Source organism: Phalacrocorax aristotelis, chromosome 6, assembly GCF_949628215.1.
Source record: "Phalacrocorax aristotelis chromosome 6, bGulAri2.1, whole genome shotgun sequence".
Taxonomy (NCBI): Eukaryota; Metazoa; Chordata; class Aves; order Suliformes; family Phalacrocoracidae; genus Phalacrocorax; species Phalacrocorax aristotelis.
Genome location: NC_134281.1, coordinates 751,236 through 771,315, shown reverse-complemented (window position 1 = coordinate 771,315; position 20,080 = coordinate 751,236). Strand labels below are relative to the sequence as shown.

The window sequence follows — 20,080 nt, the reverse complement described above, 5'->3', positions numbered from 1 at the left end:
GGCAGTGGGATATCCATCCTTGAAGATATTTGACACAGCTGGACAAGGTCCTCAGCAACCTCATCTAGTTGGAGCTGCTTTAAGCAGATCTCCCTTCCAATCTAAGCAACTCTCTGATCCTTCAATTCCTACTTCTTGTCCACATGAACACCAGCTCTGGGACAACAACAGCTTTCACCAAGTCCCTGCGTGGGAGGAACCTCATCTGTGATGAACTGGGTATGGGGACTGAAGTGACATGCAATATGATAAACCCAGGGAGAAAAGCCCACAGCGGAACTGGGGAGGATCTCAGGACAGAGCGCCTTCATGTGAGAGCAGATCCGCAGATCTGCCTTCTCCCATCAGCCAAAGCTGATCCAATGCTGGTATGTGTTAATTCGAGTGATCACGCATTCCCCACGCACCACAAGAAAACACGTGGCATTGTCAACACACGCCAGTATGGTTAGCCGCCACTCAAGAGCATTTGTTGTGTCAGTGGGTTACTCACTTTCCATTCCCCCACCAGGAGCGGGTGAGTTTCCTGGACCTGGGAGCCCACCTGGGAGCTGAGCTGCTGGGACGGCAGGATGTAGCACTCCTCATAGAGCGAGGAACACTGCAACCAAGCACAGCGTTAGGGGAGGGAGGCTGCAGCCGGCTGAGGACCTCCTCATTCGCCGTGCACCGCAAGGGAAGGAGCCGGGGAGACATGTCATCAGGACTGAAGACCACCCATCATGAAGAAATGCATTGGTATGGTTTACGAAGCCTTTAAACACTTTGCAAGACCCTCTTGAATGTGCAAACACCACAAGAATGGGGGAAGGCAGATGTCTGCGCAGACACAAGGCTGTTAGGGTAGGGAGACTGCAAATAGACTAATTTGACAGCTAGAAAAATCTCAGAAGAGAAAGCATTACAGAAGACTAAGTCAAAATAGAGGAGTACTGGGTGTTTTAACATATGTAACTTTTGAAACAGATGGGAAAAATGTTTAAATCTCTAACATTCGTATAGCAGCCTGAATCTTAAAGACTCTAGTGTGCAGATATTTAGAGATTGGATAACTTAAAAACCTGAGTAATAACTACTAATGAAACACACTGCAGTCATAAATCATCATCTCACTCCTCGCCACTGAAATGCAACTGCCTCAGGGGTGAAATACAGCCGCTGTTAAGGGCACACAGTGATACAGTGGAGCAGCCGGTGATGGGAATTACGGCACCGGCGCGTCTGGTGCAGCCCTGGAGGAGGACTCTGGGTAGACAGACTGGGAGCTCAAGGGGCGTCTTACTGGGAGCACCACGCACCTAGCCTTTGACAGAGAGGAGAGAAAGCGGGAGACAGAGACAACTAACGAGCTCCTGAGGACTGGCAGGGCAGCTGGAAGTGCTCAGTGGCACGCTGTGTGGAACAAAAAAGCCCCCTCTCCCTGGACACAGATGGCAGAAAGGCACTTAAGCCACCCTTCAGCCGCTACCGAACAGAGCGGGGTGACATTGGAGCCCCTGGGGAGAAGGGGGAGTCCCCAGCACTTTCTGCTCATGTGAGAGAATGCTTTCAGAAGAGGGTGTCCGACGGCATCGAACGGGTGAGCCAGAGCGACTTGTGGGATGGTGCCGCCGCCAGGCTCCTACGGTGTGCGGGCAAGTCCGACCTTACTTCACACCCCAGGAGCTGTGGCTCCACTTTTGACGATAATTGAGGCTGAAATACGTGGCAACTAAATATATAGCAGCGGAATGGTTTTGTTACACCATAATAACCCTTTAGCAGAGAGGAAGCAGAGCCCGGCTCTGGTTAGGAAGGACCTGGGAGCGATTAGGTGCCAATGAAACATGGTATTGCCTTACTTTGGGGAAGAACGTCCGGGTGACAAAGTGCTTGTACTCCAGGAACGGGATCCCCTGGCTGCGGTTTAACTCCTTGGTCAGGTCTGTCATGTCTGTCTGCAGTTCTGCAAAACCTTACACAAGAAGACCCACAGATGGTAAGAGCTCCAGTTCTCTACCAGCTGAGACAGTAAGAGCAGGCTGGCACTGAAAACATGGCATGTCTCATCTCTGCCTCCTTGAGCCTCTCCCTCGAGTGGGCTGAAGCAGGGTTTCTTGAGCAGGCGGCGAGTGCTGTCAGGGTTTAACCGCCAGCACTGTTCGTCGTGTCCTGCAGCACTGACAGAGAACGCTTCCCCTGCCTCCAGGAGAGCAGCGCCCAGCCTGGCTCTGCAGGAGGACCTCAGCCTGCGCTGCAGAGCCACGTACTGCAGGGACAGCACGTGCACATGCTTGGATTGCTTCTCCCCTTCCTCTAGCAGGAGTGTGCTGCAATTTTTGTTGCACCCAATCGTAAAGCACGCTCAAGATTAAGTGTGCCTTCAAGCATCCCTCTGACATGGCCGAGGGCCATTAACCCCAAGACAGGGAAGCCAGTGGCACTGAAGATCAGTGGCTTGCCCAAGTCAGGCAGCAAGACAGTGGCAGAACCACACTTCCAGCCACTGAGCCTCATTCACAAACCCTGCTGAAGCGCAAAGGTGATGACAGAAATTCTCCTATGAATTTTCTATAAACCGCTACAGAGCAGAAGGTGAATGGCTTCAATGCTGCTATTCCGGCATCTCCCTCCTGGTCCTGGCTCCTCCTCTATGCCCAGCACGGTGACTTACCTTTGCGGATTTCCTCCCGGATCTGCGACTCCATCTCCTCCATCTGGAGCAGGGTTTTCTGCCAGTAGCGCTCCGCTCTGCGGCTCTTTGTGCAGAACACAAAGAGAGCTGGAAAAGAGGAAGGGAACAAGCCTTTGGGACTCGGGCTTAGGAGCAGCTGCAGCTGGGATCAGAGCGGTCCTCTGCTGACACGGGTGCAGAAAGCTAAACTCAGTGCTGGTTTAACACCTACAACAAGACCGGTATCTGATCAGGCAATTGTTGATTATCTGTAAATAAGTAAAACCAGCTGGAATTTAATGATCATGCTGTAACTGTCATCTTCAATTTAGGTCTGGGCTGTCTATATTCAGCTTAACTGTATATTAATGTATTCCAGCTGATTAATGAATACAGATTTAATGATGTTTACCACCTGTATTACAGTGTTCATGTCTGACAGTCATCCCATGCCTCCAGGAATATGTTTCTAATGATGGGTGGTGCATTTAATAAATAGTGTGCATTAAAACCTTTATTAAAAATAAATTAAATCCCTATTAGAAACACCCCATTTGCTGTGAACTGACAGGTTTCTCGCTGCACAGTCATTCTGGGCATGCAATGAGAAGATACCCTCGCCAGAGGACACAGGTGTGTTGCACAGCTTCCAGTGCGGTTAGCAAACTGCTGTGTCTGCTCCAGATCCGCAGCTGAGGATGCTTACTCTGTTCTTCATACTCTTTGCCAGGTGCCTGTCGCTGGCTGTTACTGATGACAGGACCTTGGGCTAGGCGGACCCTTGGGATGGTCTGGGACAGTCACACCTGTGAGTGAGCCCTGTTCAAGCCAGTATGAGTCCAAGACCAGTTTCTACACCCTTCTTCCCTTCTTTATTTTGCATTACAGTAGCTACTAAGTATTGGGGGGGGGAGGGGCAGGGTGAGTTTATAAATATCGCAGGCTCAAGTAACAGAGTTGAATTATAGATTCATCCAACAAATGCTCCATGCTGTAGGAAGCTTTGATCCTGGGTACTGCCATGGTCCTGTACAAAGAAGAGTGGCTACTTGCTGCACTGAGAACAGTTTCAGGTACTGCACAACTGCAGCACTCAAAGGTTTCCTAATGTGTGAGTGAGTCATCTTCACCCCTCCACATGCAATGAGAAAAAAGCCTCAGCAAAGCCTGGAAACTCATCGCTCTATTCCCTTACCTACAACAGAGAGGACCAGCAAGATGCTGCAGATGACAATGGAGACGATGATCGCGGTCTCTCCTCCCCCAAGGTGAAGCATCGCAATTGTGTAGTTGAACTTTCCAACTTGGATCTAGAGAGGGAGAGGGAGGGAGGAAAAGCAGGAGCTGAGCCGCACGTTGCCAAGTGTCTCAGCAGTTGAGCAAGGAGGGACTACGGGGCAGTGCTTAGCAGACCTCGGCCAAGGATGCACAGACCACACCGGCTCAGCCCACCAGGCTTCACGGCGAGGCTTATCTGTGCCTTTCAGTGCTGGACCTCAGGGACTTTTTGTGTCTCAAAACAGCCCAATTCCCTTCCTGCATGCTCTGGTGGAAGGCCAAGGCTGGCTCACAGCTGGCTGTGGTACCGCAGTGGTGCCTGTACTAGGGCCACCGCAGGGCTTTGGTGGCAGAGCCGCAAGCTGCAGCCCACGTCACGGCCCCACGGTACCCACCCCAGAGCACAAGACCACCCTTTCTTAGAGACCTCGCTGTACCATATAGTACTGCCTCCACTACTTTTACTAGAAAACCACCTCCGCTAATCATCCAACTTTGTTATGCCTCTGATTGGCCTTTGTACCCCAGCTGCACTCTCCTTTCTCCTCTAAAAAGCACAAATGCTGCCACTCAGGAGAAGGAGAGTAAAGAAATTTTAAAGTATTTGAAATACAAATAAAGTAAAGGAATAAAAATAATAATGAGACCAGAGACGAGCAATGACCTTGCGGCTAAAGCGGTGGACTGGGTGTCAGAAGGTCCTGGCCCTGCTCTCAACCCGTACTTCTTGTGACACCAGGCACAAACCACTTGAGCTTAGTCCTTCAGCCTCCTGATCACCAGAAGGGAAGAGGCCAACACACATCACAGGCTGTTCATGAATGGCTCTCCAGGCCCCTGGGATGAAAGGGTTCAACAGCACCATCTGATAAGGAAAACTCATGACTTTCGCTTCTGGAAATTCAAGTTTCATTTCTCTCAAGGGATGAGAAGTGAGAGAAACTTGAGAAAAAATACTGAAATAAGGTCGAGAAGAGATGGAATAATCTTATGATTACATCTGTGCTACAGAGCAACTCCGGGAAAGGTGCACACAGTGGTTGAGTCAGCTCTCAGCTGCTGGGCCAAAGTAGTGCCACAGCAGGGCCCTCCCACCGTGTCCATGCATCAAACACCGTGTAGTGAACAGCTTCATGCCCGCTGGGAAATCCAGGCCCTTGCTCTTGGGCGCACCGGTGAGTGCATCGATGCTGCCAGCTGAAGGCATCTGGACAAGCCTGGAGGCCTGCCCCGTGCTGCTCCCTCCACAGGCAAGAGAGGAAGGACTGCCCAGCCCCAGCCAACGCTGGTTGCTGTCTCCCAGCATCAGGAAAAGCTTCAGCGCCTCCAACCATCAGTGCTGGACCACGCGGTCAGGTTCCCATGGCTCCAATCTCTGATGTGCCCTTGTACCAGCCCTCAGATGGGCTCTGGAGCTGATGGGTTCTGGGGTGGTGCTTCTGGGCAGCATCCAACACCAAGAGCTTCAATCTCCTCCCCAGTGCGCGCTGGATGAGGACGGGGAGCTGTGAGCGCTGCGCAAGCATCTGCAGAGGTTCGTTTGCCAGTCTGCACAGGACCCTACCTAGCCTCAAGATTTCCACCTCTTTCATCTGAAATGATGAGTGAGGCAAGTCCTCGTGTTTTGTGTCTTTTTTTCCCCACCAACTCAACCTTTTGCATTTGCCGGGGGAGAAATCCCACACTTGCTTTTTAATTCAGTGTTTAAACACTTTGGTCATGAACAAAACTGACCTTGGCAAGCTTCTCTTGTTTATTTGGACAGGTCTACTCAATGCAATTTTTTATAAGGGGAATTAATTAGGCTGCAGGTTAAACAGCAACATTCCCTGTCACCAGGACCTAGGTGGGGGTGCAGAAGGGGCCAGGCTCAGAGGACACCCCACTCCCAGGAAGAGCTGGGCTGTCGGGGCTGGGCAGGACCCCTGGGCACAGGGCCACCTCGGGGGTCACCGGGAACTGTGCTCTGGCTTATGGGGTGGAGATGTCTTGCAGCCTCCCAGGGTGTGAATGGCATGTGCTCGGGACAAAACCAGATCAAAGTCAAGTGCCAGCTCACCTAAGGCACTCCCAAAAGAGCTACTCAAAAGTGACCTCCAAAACACAGGGAGGCTCAGGCGCCCCATCTGCGTCACTGGCTCCTCTCTACAGACAGCTCCTGCTGCCCTGCGCAACTTGCTAGCATGGAGCTGGCCTGAGAACACCTTCACAGGACAGGCATACCCAAAATCACAGTCAGAATTAAGATCAAGACTGGGACATGTTTTAAAGGGCCATTTTACTGCGCTCTCTTCACTGCAGGTATGAGCTCTACCATCTAAACAAGAACAAACTGGGCAGTCACACCAATAGGCTTTTCAGGTCGTCAGAAGAGAGAATTTGCATCAGCAGGCGAGGCTAATGCAGCCCCTGATAGCTGTCCTTGACGCCGGTCAGGCAGGGGCCACCATGCGAGTCTGGCCCCGTGTTATCAAAGCTATAAAGGCAGCTGCGGCCTACGAAATGGCCAGCAGGTGATAGCTCAAACCACATACGACAGTTTAATGAGTGCGCGTAGACGTGAATACAAGCTGATTATTTAGCTGCACTCTCACTGCTGGTACACCCTTAATGCCTAAGTAATACTTTAGGGCTGGGTATCTCTCCTGCTTCCTAGGGACCTACTAGGGCATTCCCCAGAATGTTTTATGTCAAACCAAGACCAGGAAACTCAAATTCCTTTTCTTCCCCAAAGGGATTTCCCTGTTTCTCAGTTCTCACTAAAACCAAAATTACCCTATTTAAAATTTCCAAGAAAATGACTTGGGAAATTTTGCTACTTCTGCATTTCCATGTTTCCAGTTTGCAACAGAATTTCATACACCACAGACTGTAGCCAGTAAACTGGACAACGCTGTCAGTGGTGGTGCATCTTTATGCCTTTCTCTGGGCAGCACAAGTCCAGAGCCTCCTCATCTCCCTTCGCAGCCTTCCTCTTCCTCCCTGCCCACGCCAAAGGCTCCCACCCATTCACTGTTACCTCACAGACTGGGAGGGGGGCTGTAGGGTCTCAGACCCTGGAGATGGAGGCATTTTCCTCTCCAGATACTAAAAGACAAAGTCACATCCCTGCATGGCAATGGGCTGCATATGACTTGAGGGAAACTGAGGGTGAGAAGAGCAGTAAGTCAAGCCCTCTGTGGAAAAAATGACAGTAACAAAGTACTGTGAATTTTGCCATTGTTCAAAGATGAACAACAGCCCTGAACACTGAACTCTTCGCAGTGACAAAACGGCAGCACCTGGGAAGCAGCATGGAACTTTCCAGCCCTGGGTCCTCCTCCTGCCCTCCCCGGTCACACGCGGGGACCCATCTCCAGTGGCTTATTGGAGCTTGGCAAGGGCTGGTTTCTCATGTCCACTTGTAGCTCTTCTGCTGGCAGTAAGAGGTCAGCTGACTGACGACTGTATGGAAATCCCCAAACAGATCTCATGAGGGGCAGAAAGAAAATTACTGCAAGTGACAAAAACCCACATGCCTGGGATTTCACAGTGCCTTACAAGAACTGACAAAATGTTCCCCGCCACCAGCTTACAGCACGGTTAACTCAGCTGCCGGTGCTCCACAATTCGGAGCGTGGCAGCCCCTCTCCACAACCCAGGGCAGCCCTAGCACTGACGACGCCTGCATGCCGCCAGCGAGCCTCCCTGGGCACAGCTGCAAGCGCAGTGTGCTTTGTCCACCCCCTCCATCCATGTGGCTTTCTGCAAGGCTACCTGCGAGTGTGCGGGGCAGGGCCTGCCCGTGCACACGGCCGCCGCCTTCGCATGAGGGGTTTGCAACAGGGACCCCTTCTACCCCACGTGCTCAGGGCGTGGGGGCTCCTGGAACTCACCGTCACAGGCAGCTGCCTTTCCGAGGTGCTCAGGGACTCGTTGACAGAGCAGTGGATGACTTTGTCCGAAACAATCTGGATCTCACACGAGATGAGGCCAATTTTCACTTGGTACTCATTGCTTTCCAGGCCCAGGCTGTCAGGCTCTTTCTAATGACAAAAATAGAATCAGGATGTCAGCCTTCAGAGCAGCAGTCGGAACCGCAGCGGATTTTCCTGCTTTACTTTCCGTATTCCTTGCTGTTTTTCAGACCTGGGAGGACTCTCCCTCACCAAGGACATTTTTCCAGCACTCCACAGGAAACCCAGAACCGGCCCATTCCCCATTTTCCTGTTTCCCACTCCTCTCTCAGCACGGGGCGCAGGAGAAGCAAGCCCCTCGTGGAACCTGTTAAAATCTGCTTTTGATCTGCCCTGGCTGTGCACTGCAGATAAGCATCTAAGCGCCCACCTGGGAGGGGGGAAGGATGTACAACACAGGAGATAGCCAGGGGATGCGTCTGCAGAGCCTGAGAAAGGGGGAGTGCATTTATGAAGCACGTTGCAGCCAGCGAGGATATCCTGCAGTGAACAATGGCCTTTGAATTACTACTGCACATTGTCCAAGCCACTCAATTGCTGTACCCCGACTTCCTTGTTAGCTGAGCTGAATTCAGTAGCCAAAAGAGAAGAATGCATGACCTGTTTTTGCAGGAATAGGTATCTATTGTCAGGACCTTCTGCAGTACCTGTCTGATTTCAGGCCAGTGCATTATTGTTCTTTTTCATACGTCCAGTATTTTATTTAGCTTCTTGCTATTGCATCCTTCAAACGCAGCTCTCTCTTATCATGCCTCAAAGGGCATCCTCAGGTCAGGCTGCATCTCCCGGTGAAGATTGATGCAGGTGCAGCAGACTGAGCCAGGACTGCCTGCTCCTGCATGGCTCCTGCCTCTCCTATCCTCAACCACCCCCCTTCTCTCTCCTGCATTTGTGGACAGGCACTGTGCTGGCACTTAGGACCGAAGAGCTTCCCAGCGGGGAGCAGGCAACACCCCTGAAGAAGCAGAGCTGTAAATGCCACTCTCTTACGTGTATAACCAGAGTTAAGGGCTCGCCAGGATGGTGCTTGATCCACTTTTCCTTCTTGGCTGTGAAGAACTGGGGGTCGGCATAGTACTCCAGGCCGAACTTGCTGATGTGCAAGGCCTCCTCGGGGTACATCTCGTCATCCAGAGCTGGGCGGTCGTCTGCATAGAGGCAACCATTGAGATAAAAATCGACGGGTGCGGGCTTGCTCCCTGCAGTGATGTTGGAGGCAGCTGGAGAGGGGCAGGTGATCACAGTGTCGGTGTGCACCTTACAGCTCTGAAAGCAGGAAAGAGCATGCACTTTAAAAAACCAACATCGTGAGTGGTCCCACCCAGCCTTGCTCGCAGCCCAGTCTGCAGCACAGGCTGAGGCTTCGGCTTCACGCCCCAGCTCCCAGCTCTCAGGCGATACCCGGTGCGGACACCCACCGTCTGCTCTCTGCCAATGCCACGGACCACCATGGACACATTCTGGACCAGCTCAAAGCCTCTTCCTTCCAGGGTGATGGTCCTGCCCCCGCTTTGAGAAGGGAAGAAAGAGAGGGTGACTGCAGAGGACGACACAGGGCAACGAGGTGCAATGGCAGGGTGTCACCTGCTGTCATTTTCCCAGGGACGTTTCCCAGCTGCTTGAGCAGAAAATGTAACCCAACAGCCAGAGTCTTCCTCCTACTTGCAGCAAGCACCCACACTGCTACCGAGATACCAGGGAAGGAAGGAAGAGCAGCATCTGCTGCGGTGGGAAGGGGGGACCTCTTCCAGCAGCAGAAAACTGTCTCCCTTGCCCCCACTCCACAGAGGAGCAGCCTGCCTCTGCGTGCCAGGGGTACACAGCAGGTTGCCCAGGCCACTGGCAGTGTAAGAGATTAACCTCCAAGCCCTCAAAGCAAGGGCCAGGAGATATTCCCTGTCCCTGCCCCGCAGCAACCCACAGAGAACTGTAAGTCTTGCAGAAGAAAGAGCTCCTTTCGGGTTGACAGGGATCCTGCATCTCCCAGACACTTCTGATTTAGATCAAAATGTGAAAGTCGTTTTGTGTTTTGGATCTGTCGCCTGGGGAATGTGAAACACGGGCCTCTCAATGTGCAGTCGATTAACGACAGTAACGAGGGCCCTGATGCGCACAAGACTGCTTGGCAGAGAAAGGGGTGGAGAACCAGTACTGCTCGTCTGCTCTGGGCAGCAGAAGCTATGCCCTGTGCTTACCTTCCCCTTCCTCTGTACCACATTTGATCTGTTCGGAGTATCTGTCAGGATCAGTGAGGACGTACAAATCTCACCCCAGACACAGTGACTTTGGGTCCAAGGCCCTGAAAGTCAGGTTGTCTGAAATCTTTTACAACACTGTACATATTACGATGTAGTTACGATCCCAATTACTAAGGGCCTGTCACATCTGCAGACTAGTTTACACCTTCTGTTTTGTTTTAAACTTCGCTTGCACAGATTATTTTAGCAATATGGTAAGGTAAATCAGATCCAGCTACAGTTTTACACAAGTTGTTGTCCCCTCATCGTGCAGCAACGCACTGGAGCCGTGAGGCTACACAAGCCACCAAGCAGTCTGAAGAGCGAGACTGCTGTCACATCCTCAGTGGTCTGAAATTTGGAAACTGCTGGAAATACTAAGAAAGCAGACTAAGGTGATGGAGAAATACCCTGGTGGTTTTCCTTGTGAATATGGGCAGTGACATTCTTCCACTGTCTCTGTGTTCAGCTACCACTCTCGCCGCTCAGCAGAGTTCGCAAGCCTGCTAGGAGCTGAGGCTGGCTGAGTCACTGCTGTGCCTTGTCATTAACTTTCCCACAGCCTGCATGTTTGGCGCTGGGCTCGGGAATGCCGAGACACGGCTTTGCTCCAAGGGGATCAGGCCGTCAGAGCCTGCTCCGTGCTTGCACCCAGGCATGCTGCGTTCAGCGTGCTCCTGCAGGCACAGGCACTGGACTCTCAGACTTCTTAGTCAGCCCTGGGTTTTCCAGGCTCCACAGCCGAGGAAGGTGGGATTTCACCATGATATCCAAAGCAACAGGAGCCTGAGAGATCCACGAAGACACATGAAATTAAAAGTAACACGCTTAAAAAATTAAATACTGTGACCTTGGGGAAGGCTGAGATCCAAAATTACAAATGTCAGCTTATCCTCCAGCAGTTTTACTGCCAAGAAAAATCCTCAGGGTCTCATAAAGCCCCCCACCTGAACCTCCCTAAAGCACCCACCAGGTGTACACAGTACACAGTTACCAAGGCTGACTTTTTTTCCATGTCTTAAATGCACTGAAATGAGCTACAGACAGTCCTGGTGTGTGAGACCTACTCCAGCACTGGGGTACCCTGAAGCACCCTGAGAGCACTCTGCGGTGCCCCTTTTGTACCTGTCTGCAAGGCAATGTGTCAAACCCCAGGGCTGAGAAAGCCCCTTTCTCCCTGCAGGACCCTCTCCCACCAGCCTGAAGCTGATCCTCTCTTTTGCAGGCAGAAGCTCGAAATGGAAGTCATGATGCTACAACAGCATGGCCTGGGACCCCGATACTGCACCCTGCCTCCTGGCTTTGCTTCAGCGGCTCCTGGGGCTCCTGACACGGGGCTTGCTCAGGATCTGCTCTGCGTCTGCATGGCTTGAAGCACAGACAGGGCAAGCTCGCGTTGCTTGCAGTGGGCTACACCAGGATACTCCAGTCAGCTCTGAGCTTGGATGGGAAAGCACTGTTCGCTTTTGCATTTGGCAGAAATTAAGAGGCTGATCTCAACAAAGGCCACAAATCCTGGCAGACTTGGCTGAGGGAGGGATCTCACCTGATCTGGCTCTTTTTGGGGTTGATGTCTGATATAATCGGGTTCTTCTCATACTTGAACGTGATGTTGTAGCTGGCACAAGACTTGTTCTCGAACTGGACACAGACTCGCACGGCCGTGGTGAGCTCCGCGGACGGCATGGTGCAGGTGATGGTGCTGTCATTGCGGCTGCACAGGGAAAGGCAGGGTAAGCTGCAGAAAGCCACAGCGGATGGAGTGGCCAGAGCCAGGCACTGCGGACCCAAGCTCCCCCGGGAAAGCGAGCCAGTCAGCAGAGACAGGCAAGGAGGAGCTTCCAGTCATGTGCCAATCACCTATTAATTACATTGCCTACTAACAAGCAATTCTGAGCGTATACCATCCCGGGCTGCCAGACTGATTTCCCATACAGCCAAAGGAAAACGGCAGGCTCCTACTTCTTGCCGCTGATGAGATGGGAACATGCAGGAGGAGGGGTTTCTTCCAACCAGTGAGCTGCCACAGGAGCGGGACCCTGGGCATGCAGGTGCCGTCTGCCTCCAGCAGACCTGGGAACGAAGCCCATGTCTGCTTTGCTCCCGGGGTTTTGGTCCGGGTCCCAGACCACCCAAGGGGCCTGGCGGTATCCTGCGAACAGCGTGCGAGAGGCACTTCGTTTGCCGCTGGTCGCTGCCACCACATCACGGCAACACCGGTGCCATCGCTTTGCCAAAGAAATTCGCCCCAGCCTGGTGTCAGGCACCCGCGCTGCAGCTCCGCCTCGCCACTCCGGGGATACCAGGCTGATGGGGCACGGAAACGGAGCAGGCAGCAGCCGAGCGGGCCGGTAGGGATGCTACGCTGGCTCCAAGGCTAGTAGCAGCATGCTTTGGTGCCCTCCACCCAAATCCCAGCTCTTCCTGATCTCCGGGGGAATAATGTCATCCTTCCTAATGCTTTGGCTCTTGTCACTAGCTCAGTGCCAGCCCCCAAACCCAGTCCCACCTGAGGTCAATGCACTGCTTGGAGGTATTGACAAGGACACGGAGCTCAGAGCCGACGTCCAGCCTGCTGCCTCTGATGGTCACTCTGGTTCCTCCAGCCTTTGGGCCATTCAGGGGAGCTATGGACTGCACCACAGGAAGCTGAAAACAAAGGAGGAATCTGTTTTCTAGCCTGATAAATTCACATTTGGATACTCCACACTATATGTGGGAATTGCTTCAGTAAAAGTAAGTATCCAGTACTGTGAGGCTCTGAAACAGCAGCACAACAAAAGCTTTTGCTGGCAGGGTTTCAGAACAAGGAGAGAGGTACGAGCGCTGAGGAGTGAGGTGATGTAAAACCCCTGTGTCTCTCTGCAGTCCTTAAATTCTGGCAATAAACTAGACAGAAGTCCAAACTGGAGCCCAGGATCCCACCAGTGCCTTGAGATTTCCAATGGAGGGTGCAGAGCTGGTGACAGCTCAGGGTCCATCAACAAATGGAAATTTCTCATTCATTCCAGCTCCTACCATCTCTGCACTTCCAGATCCATTTCCTCCTGAACCTGAAGGTAATGCTGAAGTCCTGTTGGATGATGGCCTTGAGATATGTGAGAACAGCCACCTGGGTCTAGATAATTGAATATCAAACTCCTTCTTAAGGAAGCTTCAAATCTGAATCTCTTGAAGCGACAGACCTACGGGGGAAGTTACATTGCCTCTCGCCATTTTCAGCAGAAATTAGCATGTATGTTATCTGCATTTGCAGTCCCTGGAAATCTTCCTGAGATTTATGAGCTTGAGGCTTTGATAACTAATGCGAGGCTGAACCCTCACGCCTGCTCCTCAGAGTGCCCCAGGAGAGTCTTCTGGACAACTTCCCCGCTCCAGTTTGAAGAGGACACCAAGGGCAGAGCCAATAATTATTTCAAGACCCTTCCATAAGGCACTTGGTAATTCCCTGTCAAACACCACAAACCCTGGAGGAAGGAGACCCGCCGGGCCGCAGAGCGCGGCTGAAGCCTGCTCACCGCCGCAGTGAGTCCCTTGCTGCAGCCACAGAGCAAAACCGCACCGAGGCAGGCTGAAGAACATGGGCTGAGCTGCTTCGTACTGCCTGTGTTAATGCCCTTTCCTGTCAACCCCAGCCACACAAACATGCTTATTAATAGCTATCCTTGCCCTCAACCTACACTCAGACTGCTTTATTCCTCTACAGCCATTTCCTCTGTTGTTTCTGATCATTACCCATTTCCACAGGATTCATTTTGTTAATTTGTATTTCTCCGTGTGTCTGCAGGCAGCTGTCTCCTGCCCTTAGCCCTTAACCTATGCATTCAGATCCACAGTTACAACAGCAGCAGAGAGGATTATTCAAGTTCCCCAAAGCCCTCCAGCTCTTCCCCTCTGCAAGAGCCAGTGGCTACTGCTCTCAGTGAATTGCCAGCACTGATTGCCTCCATCACGACTTTTGCAAATTCAGCTCATTTAGCAAATTCAGCTAATCCATAGCCTGCTACAGCGTCCTGGAGAAGTCTCTCGATCATGCTTCTCAGCAGAATTACAGCTGAATACTGCCTCCTCTAGATATGTCTAACAGGGACTTTGAAAGATGTAGCGCACAATATTTGGTATTTTACAAAGGACTTTCTTTGGAAGGGCAGTTCTAAAATTCTTTTAAGACTTTTTTAGGTAAACCGCTATCAATGCTCAAGCTTAGGTCTGACTGAGACCAGCCTTGCATAGTGCAGTCTAGTCCGTCTTCCTGCCATTGTTATGCGAGAGGCGAATCAAGAACACTAAGCGGCATTGCTTAGTTTGCAAACGGTGCGGAAGCCACGGCTGGCGTGGAACTCGGCAGCAGCTACACATCATGCGGTTTCACTCCCTGAGGCGGGCATGCACAGAGCAGGGCACCGCCTCACCCCTTCTCCAAGCCTTCCTAAGACAGGCACAGGACACTTTCTGCTCCCAGGAGGACAGCCTTTGCCACAAGCGGGCTCAGGAGCTGCCAGCAGAGCAACTGGCTTTTGCCCTCCTTGCTTTGTTGAGCGATGGTGCTTTTACAGGTGTTTCCTGAGAGGGCTTTTCCTTTCACGCCACAAGCTGGCGAAGAAGGCGCCCGGCCCTTTCCCACTCTTCAGGCCCTGATCCTCTTTGTCAAGAAGACAATCGGCTGGGCTGCAAGCGATGTGGCTGAGTCAGCACACACATCCTGATGGCGATGCACCAGAAATCCCAAACCCGAGGACTATTACTGGGTTGTACCCCAGCTGTACCTTGCTCCACTCCGGACTGCTGGATCTCTAAGACGTTTTGGATGTGAACAGGGACACCTGGAAATGATGGGAATGGGTCCCAGAGCAAACGTCCTCCTGGGAACTACTGCTGAAGCAAGCCTGGCAGTGCAGTCGCCTCACCGGTCCCCTCTGTGCGCTGCCAGGCCTGGCTCTGCTACGGGGCACTGGGATGTGCCATGCCTGTGGGGGCTGCACGCGTGTAAACCTCTCTGAACTAAACACCCAGCACATGATTGGTTACAGGGTGGCAATTACACTCCATGATCCTGCCCTAAATTCCTCACAATGGCTACCAGGAATCGAATGTCGTTTCCTGAGGCTCAAGTCTTCTTTCAAGCCACTAGATTGCAGCACAGTCTATTCTTCCCCAGCACAAGCACAAAGACTCTGAGTAAAAGGCATGCCCTCGGCACCCACCCTGTTGTGTTTGCCCTGGACGCATAGGGCTGCCTGTGAATAGCGTCTAGCCGGAGACGAAGGTGCTTGTAGGAAAGAGAAGAGCTGCGTGGATTTCTTTAAGGTTTATAGAGATAAAAGTTATCTTTGTGAGATGGTACAGTACAAAGCTATAAAGGGGTTTTCTTTGCATAATGACATGGGGTTAGCTCAAGTGTAATCCATACACATTATGCGCATGCAAAAACCAAGACAATCTCTGCAGCAAAAAATATCATTTCTAAATAGTGTGAGTCCACAGTATGTAACTTACATAGCACAAAGGGACTTTGCAAGTCTCAAAAAATCTCACAGGCTGTAACGGCACTTTAGCAAAAGAGGAGTAAGAAAAATGAGCTCCTTCTTACAGCAGGAGAAACAATGATATAGGCAGGATAAGTGATAAACCACTGCAGGAGCTGAGACTTGGAGCGAGGTTGTGTGTGACGACACCCTGGCTGCAGTCCTGCCCCTCGCACTCAAGCCCAGATTTGCCAGACCTCGCTCAGGTAACCACAGGTGAGGATTCATGTCAGCTGCTCCTTGAGGACCGTGATGCTTTTTTGGCATAGAACCCCTTTCTAAGCCAGCTGTCGGTATGGGGGCTGCAGGCTTGTTAAGGGGTGCAGGGACCATCACTGTGAGAATCATTGAAAAAACATCCAGGAGGCAGCTACTCACCACGTAGGAGTATCGCTCCCTGGACCTCCCTTCCCGGCTCACGTTAACCGTCACCACATCAGAAAACGCCTCCTGAGCCTCTCCGGTCTGGCACACGATCCTGCGGGCAGGAAAGGGGAGGTTGGCTGTCGTGCCGCCCCACCAGAGCAGAGAGGCAGAGCCCACAGCCCCCCTGCGCTCCGCATGGTGCCCACTGCAGGGGTGCGCCGGGCAGCAGCAGCCACAGGGCGCCCGGTGGAGGGCACCCATGTCCCCCCTGCACCAGGTCACCCCCAGCACCTGCCCGGGTCCAGCGTCCGGTGGAGGGCACCCATGTCCCCCCTGCACCAGGTCACCCCCCAGCTCCTTCCCGGGCCCCAGCACAGAGGGACAGGGACAGGGGGGACACACGAAGGGGACAGGGACCTCTTCCCCAGCTCCCCAGACACTCACGCCTCAGAGACGACGTATCTGCTGGGCAGCGGTGCACATGGCACGCTGCCTATCCTGACGGCGCCGAGGATGTCGCTGAAGCGGCGGCCCAGGTTCCTCCCGCGGATGGTCAGCAGGGTGCCCCCCTCCAGCGGCCCGTGCAGCGGCTCGATCTGCGGCACCAAGGAAGAGGTCGGAGGAGAACCACCGGGAAGCTTCTCGCCGTCACCGCTGAGCCTGTGCCCGTGCCCAGGCCCCACTTGGCTCCCCCGTGAAGGCAACAGAATTGCTCCTCGTGCCCCTGCTCCCCCACAGCAGGCCCACCACCATGCCTCCCTTGCTGCAGCTTTGCAAATCAGAAGCCATCACTGAATTTGGTATGGGGCTTTGGTCAGGGCTTACTCCAGCTGCAAACACATCTGGGGGTGAAATGTCACTCCTTCCACACCACAGCTTTGAATGGAGTTAGGGCAGAGACAAACCCAGAGACTTGGAAACCCTGAGGAGGGATGCTAGTGTGCTAGGAAAAGACAGTCCCAACATCACATTCTTTAAGGGCTGTCCCAAATGCAGCAGGGCCTTTCAGGACAAAAACAAGACAAAAGCGTTCTGGTGCATGGAGCGTGGCCAAGGCACCCGCACTGCGGCACCCGCACTGCGGCACCGCGGGGCACGGGACAAGTCCGCTGCCGCAGGAGAAGGCTGTTGCCCATCCACCCCCTACGCCGCTGGTTTTTCACCTGGCAGCTGCTGACTCCCCTGCTGCAAGGGGCCGGTTCACCGTGTGAGGGGCGTCCCCGGGCAGCGTGACTGCATTATTCAGTGGGTGACACAAATTCCTCCAGTTCAGAAATGGCTCTTTTACCTTTTATAAAGGCAATGGCACACAAAGCCAGCGCAATGCCTGCTCCAGGAGGGCCCTGCGAGGGCTTGTTTGCTCACATGACTCTGGAGGATTTGGATTTACCAGCTACTATTTGCTAAGGAAATAGCGACAGAGTCTTGTGACACTCTGCGACCCGAACTGTGGTTTCCTTCCATTATTTTTTGGCGAGGTGCTGATAACACCTGACGTGCGCTGAGGGAAGGACAGCCTCACAGGGAGCGCCCCTCGCCCACCGTGACAAGAGGGAAGAGGCAGGTGATGGGGACCCTTCAGTCCCTCCATGCGGTGTTACAGCACCCAGATTTTGAGCAGCTGTCGCTATATGCCTCCCTAAGAACAGAAATCCCATATCCTTCCCAATAATAATGTTCATATTAGCTGTTTGCCTCTCCAGCTTCTCCCGTTCTAGAGAGCTCATTTAAAGATTTGCTCTATATACTTTCTTTGCTACTTGTCAGGGACAAATTTGTTGGCTTATATCATACCTCTATGCAGAACCCCAGATCCAAATACCCCCAACAAACATTCATTCAACTACAATTTAAATAAAACTCATTTCAAAATGCATAATGCCGGAAAGTCCCTCTGCCACTCTTCATCTCAGCAGAACTGCAGAGCACATGTGCCTGGAGACAGGGCTCACACTCACATTTCAGCTATGCTCCATTAAACGCTATTCCTGATAAGAATCCTTCAACCAACTCTACAAATCTTTCCCGCTTTTCCCAGCCCCAGGAACTCTGGGACATTTTGATCGTGCTGGTGTTGTTTTTCCCACTAACATGAAGAAGACTGGATCTTGTCACTAGCAAGATGTCCTTGGCATCAGGTGACTCAACAGCACGGAAAAGTCAGTGAATAATTCAGCGCGGGTCTCGACCCTGTCCTGTGCCAGCAGCAAAGCGCGGCTCCTCCTGTGCCCCCAGCTGGGGACAGCGCAGCCACTTTGAGCCCTCTGCACCGCCTGCCACGCCACGTGCGCCCTCCACGTTGCGTTCAGGTCTTACCTTCTTAATCTCCGGAGCTGGACAGACGTCTGAGATGTGGGGGGCCTCGCCGTGCAGCCTGCAGCTGGAGCTGCTTTCACTCCAGACACAGCGGTGCCCCAGGTCCTCCCTCCCCAGGCACTGAGAACAGTCAGCGCTGCCGGTCGCACAGTTGTACACCTCCACTAAACCACCAGAGACAACAAAAATGTGAGCTCCTGGGCCTGAGACTTTCATAGCTTTGCTTAGCTTGAGGCAGTCAAACACAGCCCCCCCCAGTCCCCCTGCCCCCCAGCTATATGAATCCAAGTAACATCTGAAATCCAGTGCACGAGCAGAGCAGCTTGCACATACAGCAAGATGAGGCAGCGCTTGGCTGCTGTCCTGAAGATTTCCCAGAAGGACTGGGTGCTTGTTCTCACTGCAATGTAATTTAGCACTTTCTTTTCCTTTTTCTTCCCCTTGAAAAACAAACAACACCCAAACTCGGAACCTTTTGTCAATTTATGCTACATGTTTCCAACTCTCAGCATCCACATGGGAAGCTGCTTTGCAAAGCTGGCTCCATCCTGTTAGCAAAGCAATCACATTGCTTCCACACTCTGACAAAAATCGGGTGGTTACAGTGCTTTGTACAGTGTTTACAGTTCCTTTCCTTCCCCCTGGTGACCACAGGCCCCTTCCATTGACTTCTCCCTTCAGATCCGCTCAGTTCAGCTTCCACATCATTTTCCTTCACCGCTTTCACCTCTTCATTAGCTGGTGCCCTAGGTTACATTTCCTCTCCAGCCTAAAGACTTCTGCCGCTGGAGCGTGGGTATCCGCTGAGATAAACGGCCAGAAACAGCCAGGAAACATTGCTTTCACACCCTTTTCCCCAGAGGAGACTTTGCAGGAGAACATAAAACAAAGAAACAGTCACATTTTGCACTTCTGTTCAGGGGAGGATCTCAAGGCGCTTCATAAGCAGTTAATGAATCCCTCAGCCTTCAGTGGTCTGCCTGCGCTCGTGCTAATGAAACATCATCGGCACCAAGGAAGCCTCCCGTTCTCCACAAAAAAATGAGCTTATTTCACCTCGTCTTGAGTCCACCCAGTGAGTTACACTGGTTGGTTTTCCACCCAACAGCAAAGAGCTGGGATTCCTTCAGTGGACTGCCAAACCAGAGTTTACAATAAAAGCTAATAAAGACTGAAATAATAAACACTAATAACAGTAATTCCATTAAAGACAGTATAAAAGGTGCACACATTTATCACTGGCCCGGCAGATCTCGGCTTGCAATTCAGCCTCTCTAATTTTACTTGCACCCATGTGGCCGAGGTGAGGAGGAGCCAGAGCAGTCCAACGGTCCCGCAGGATTGCCAAACAGTCTGGCAAATTCATATTGATGCAAACAGAGCCGTGTAAGCGAGTTGTTTCTCCGCGCAGGAGGGGAGGGGATTCCACACTCTTTCCGCTGTCGCTCCTGCTCCCAGCACCACCCGCGCAGAGAGCTGAGAGTCTTCTCTTGCACATCAAAACAGTCTTAGCTCAGATCGCCCACCCCTCGCCTCCTCTCCGCGTCGCAGAAGTACGGACACCCACTCCTTTCTGCAAGGAAGTCATGTCTCATGCCTACCCATGCTGGTATTCCAAAGGTTATTTCACCAGCGTGGAATGCTTTGCAAGATAAGCCTCCTTTATACGCTGGGATTTACTAAGGGGAAACCTTTTTATCCTGGGTCAGCGGCTGATGGCGTTAATGTCTCTCTACCTATTACAGCTAC

General features: G+C 52.4%; 1 protein-coding gene across 1 annotated transcript in view; it reads right to left on the bottom strand.

The window, feature by feature from the left end:
* Positions 1–20,080, bottom strand: part of PLXND1 (plexin D1) — an 84,118-nt gene that overhangs the window by 23,751 nt on the left and 40,287 nt on the right. The window contains exons 12-23 of the mRNA XM_075095557.1: positions 18,332–18,495; positions 16,460–16,611; positions 16,028–16,127; positions 12,634–12,773; positions 11,671–11,838; positions 9,306–9,396; positions 8,878–9,153; positions 7,807–7,956; positions 3,849–3,963; positions 2,654–2,761; positions 1,842–1,954; positions 494–601 (exon numbers count right to left, since the gene is read on the bottom strand). Coding sequence (XP_074951658.1) covers positions 494–601; positions 1,842–1,954; positions 2,654–2,761; positions 3,849–3,963; positions 7,807–7,956; positions 8,878–9,153; positions 9,306–9,396; positions 11,671–11,838; positions 12,634–12,773; positions 16,028–16,127; positions 16,460–16,611; positions 18,332–18,495 — 1,685 coding nt within the window. The remainder of the gene's footprint in view (positions 1–493; positions 602–1,841; positions 1,955–2,653; positions 2,762–3,848; positions 3,964–7,806; positions 7,957–8,877; positions 9,154–9,305; positions 9,397–11,670; positions 11,839–12,633; positions 12,774–16,027; positions 16,128–16,459; positions 16,612–18,331; positions 18,496–20,080) is intronic.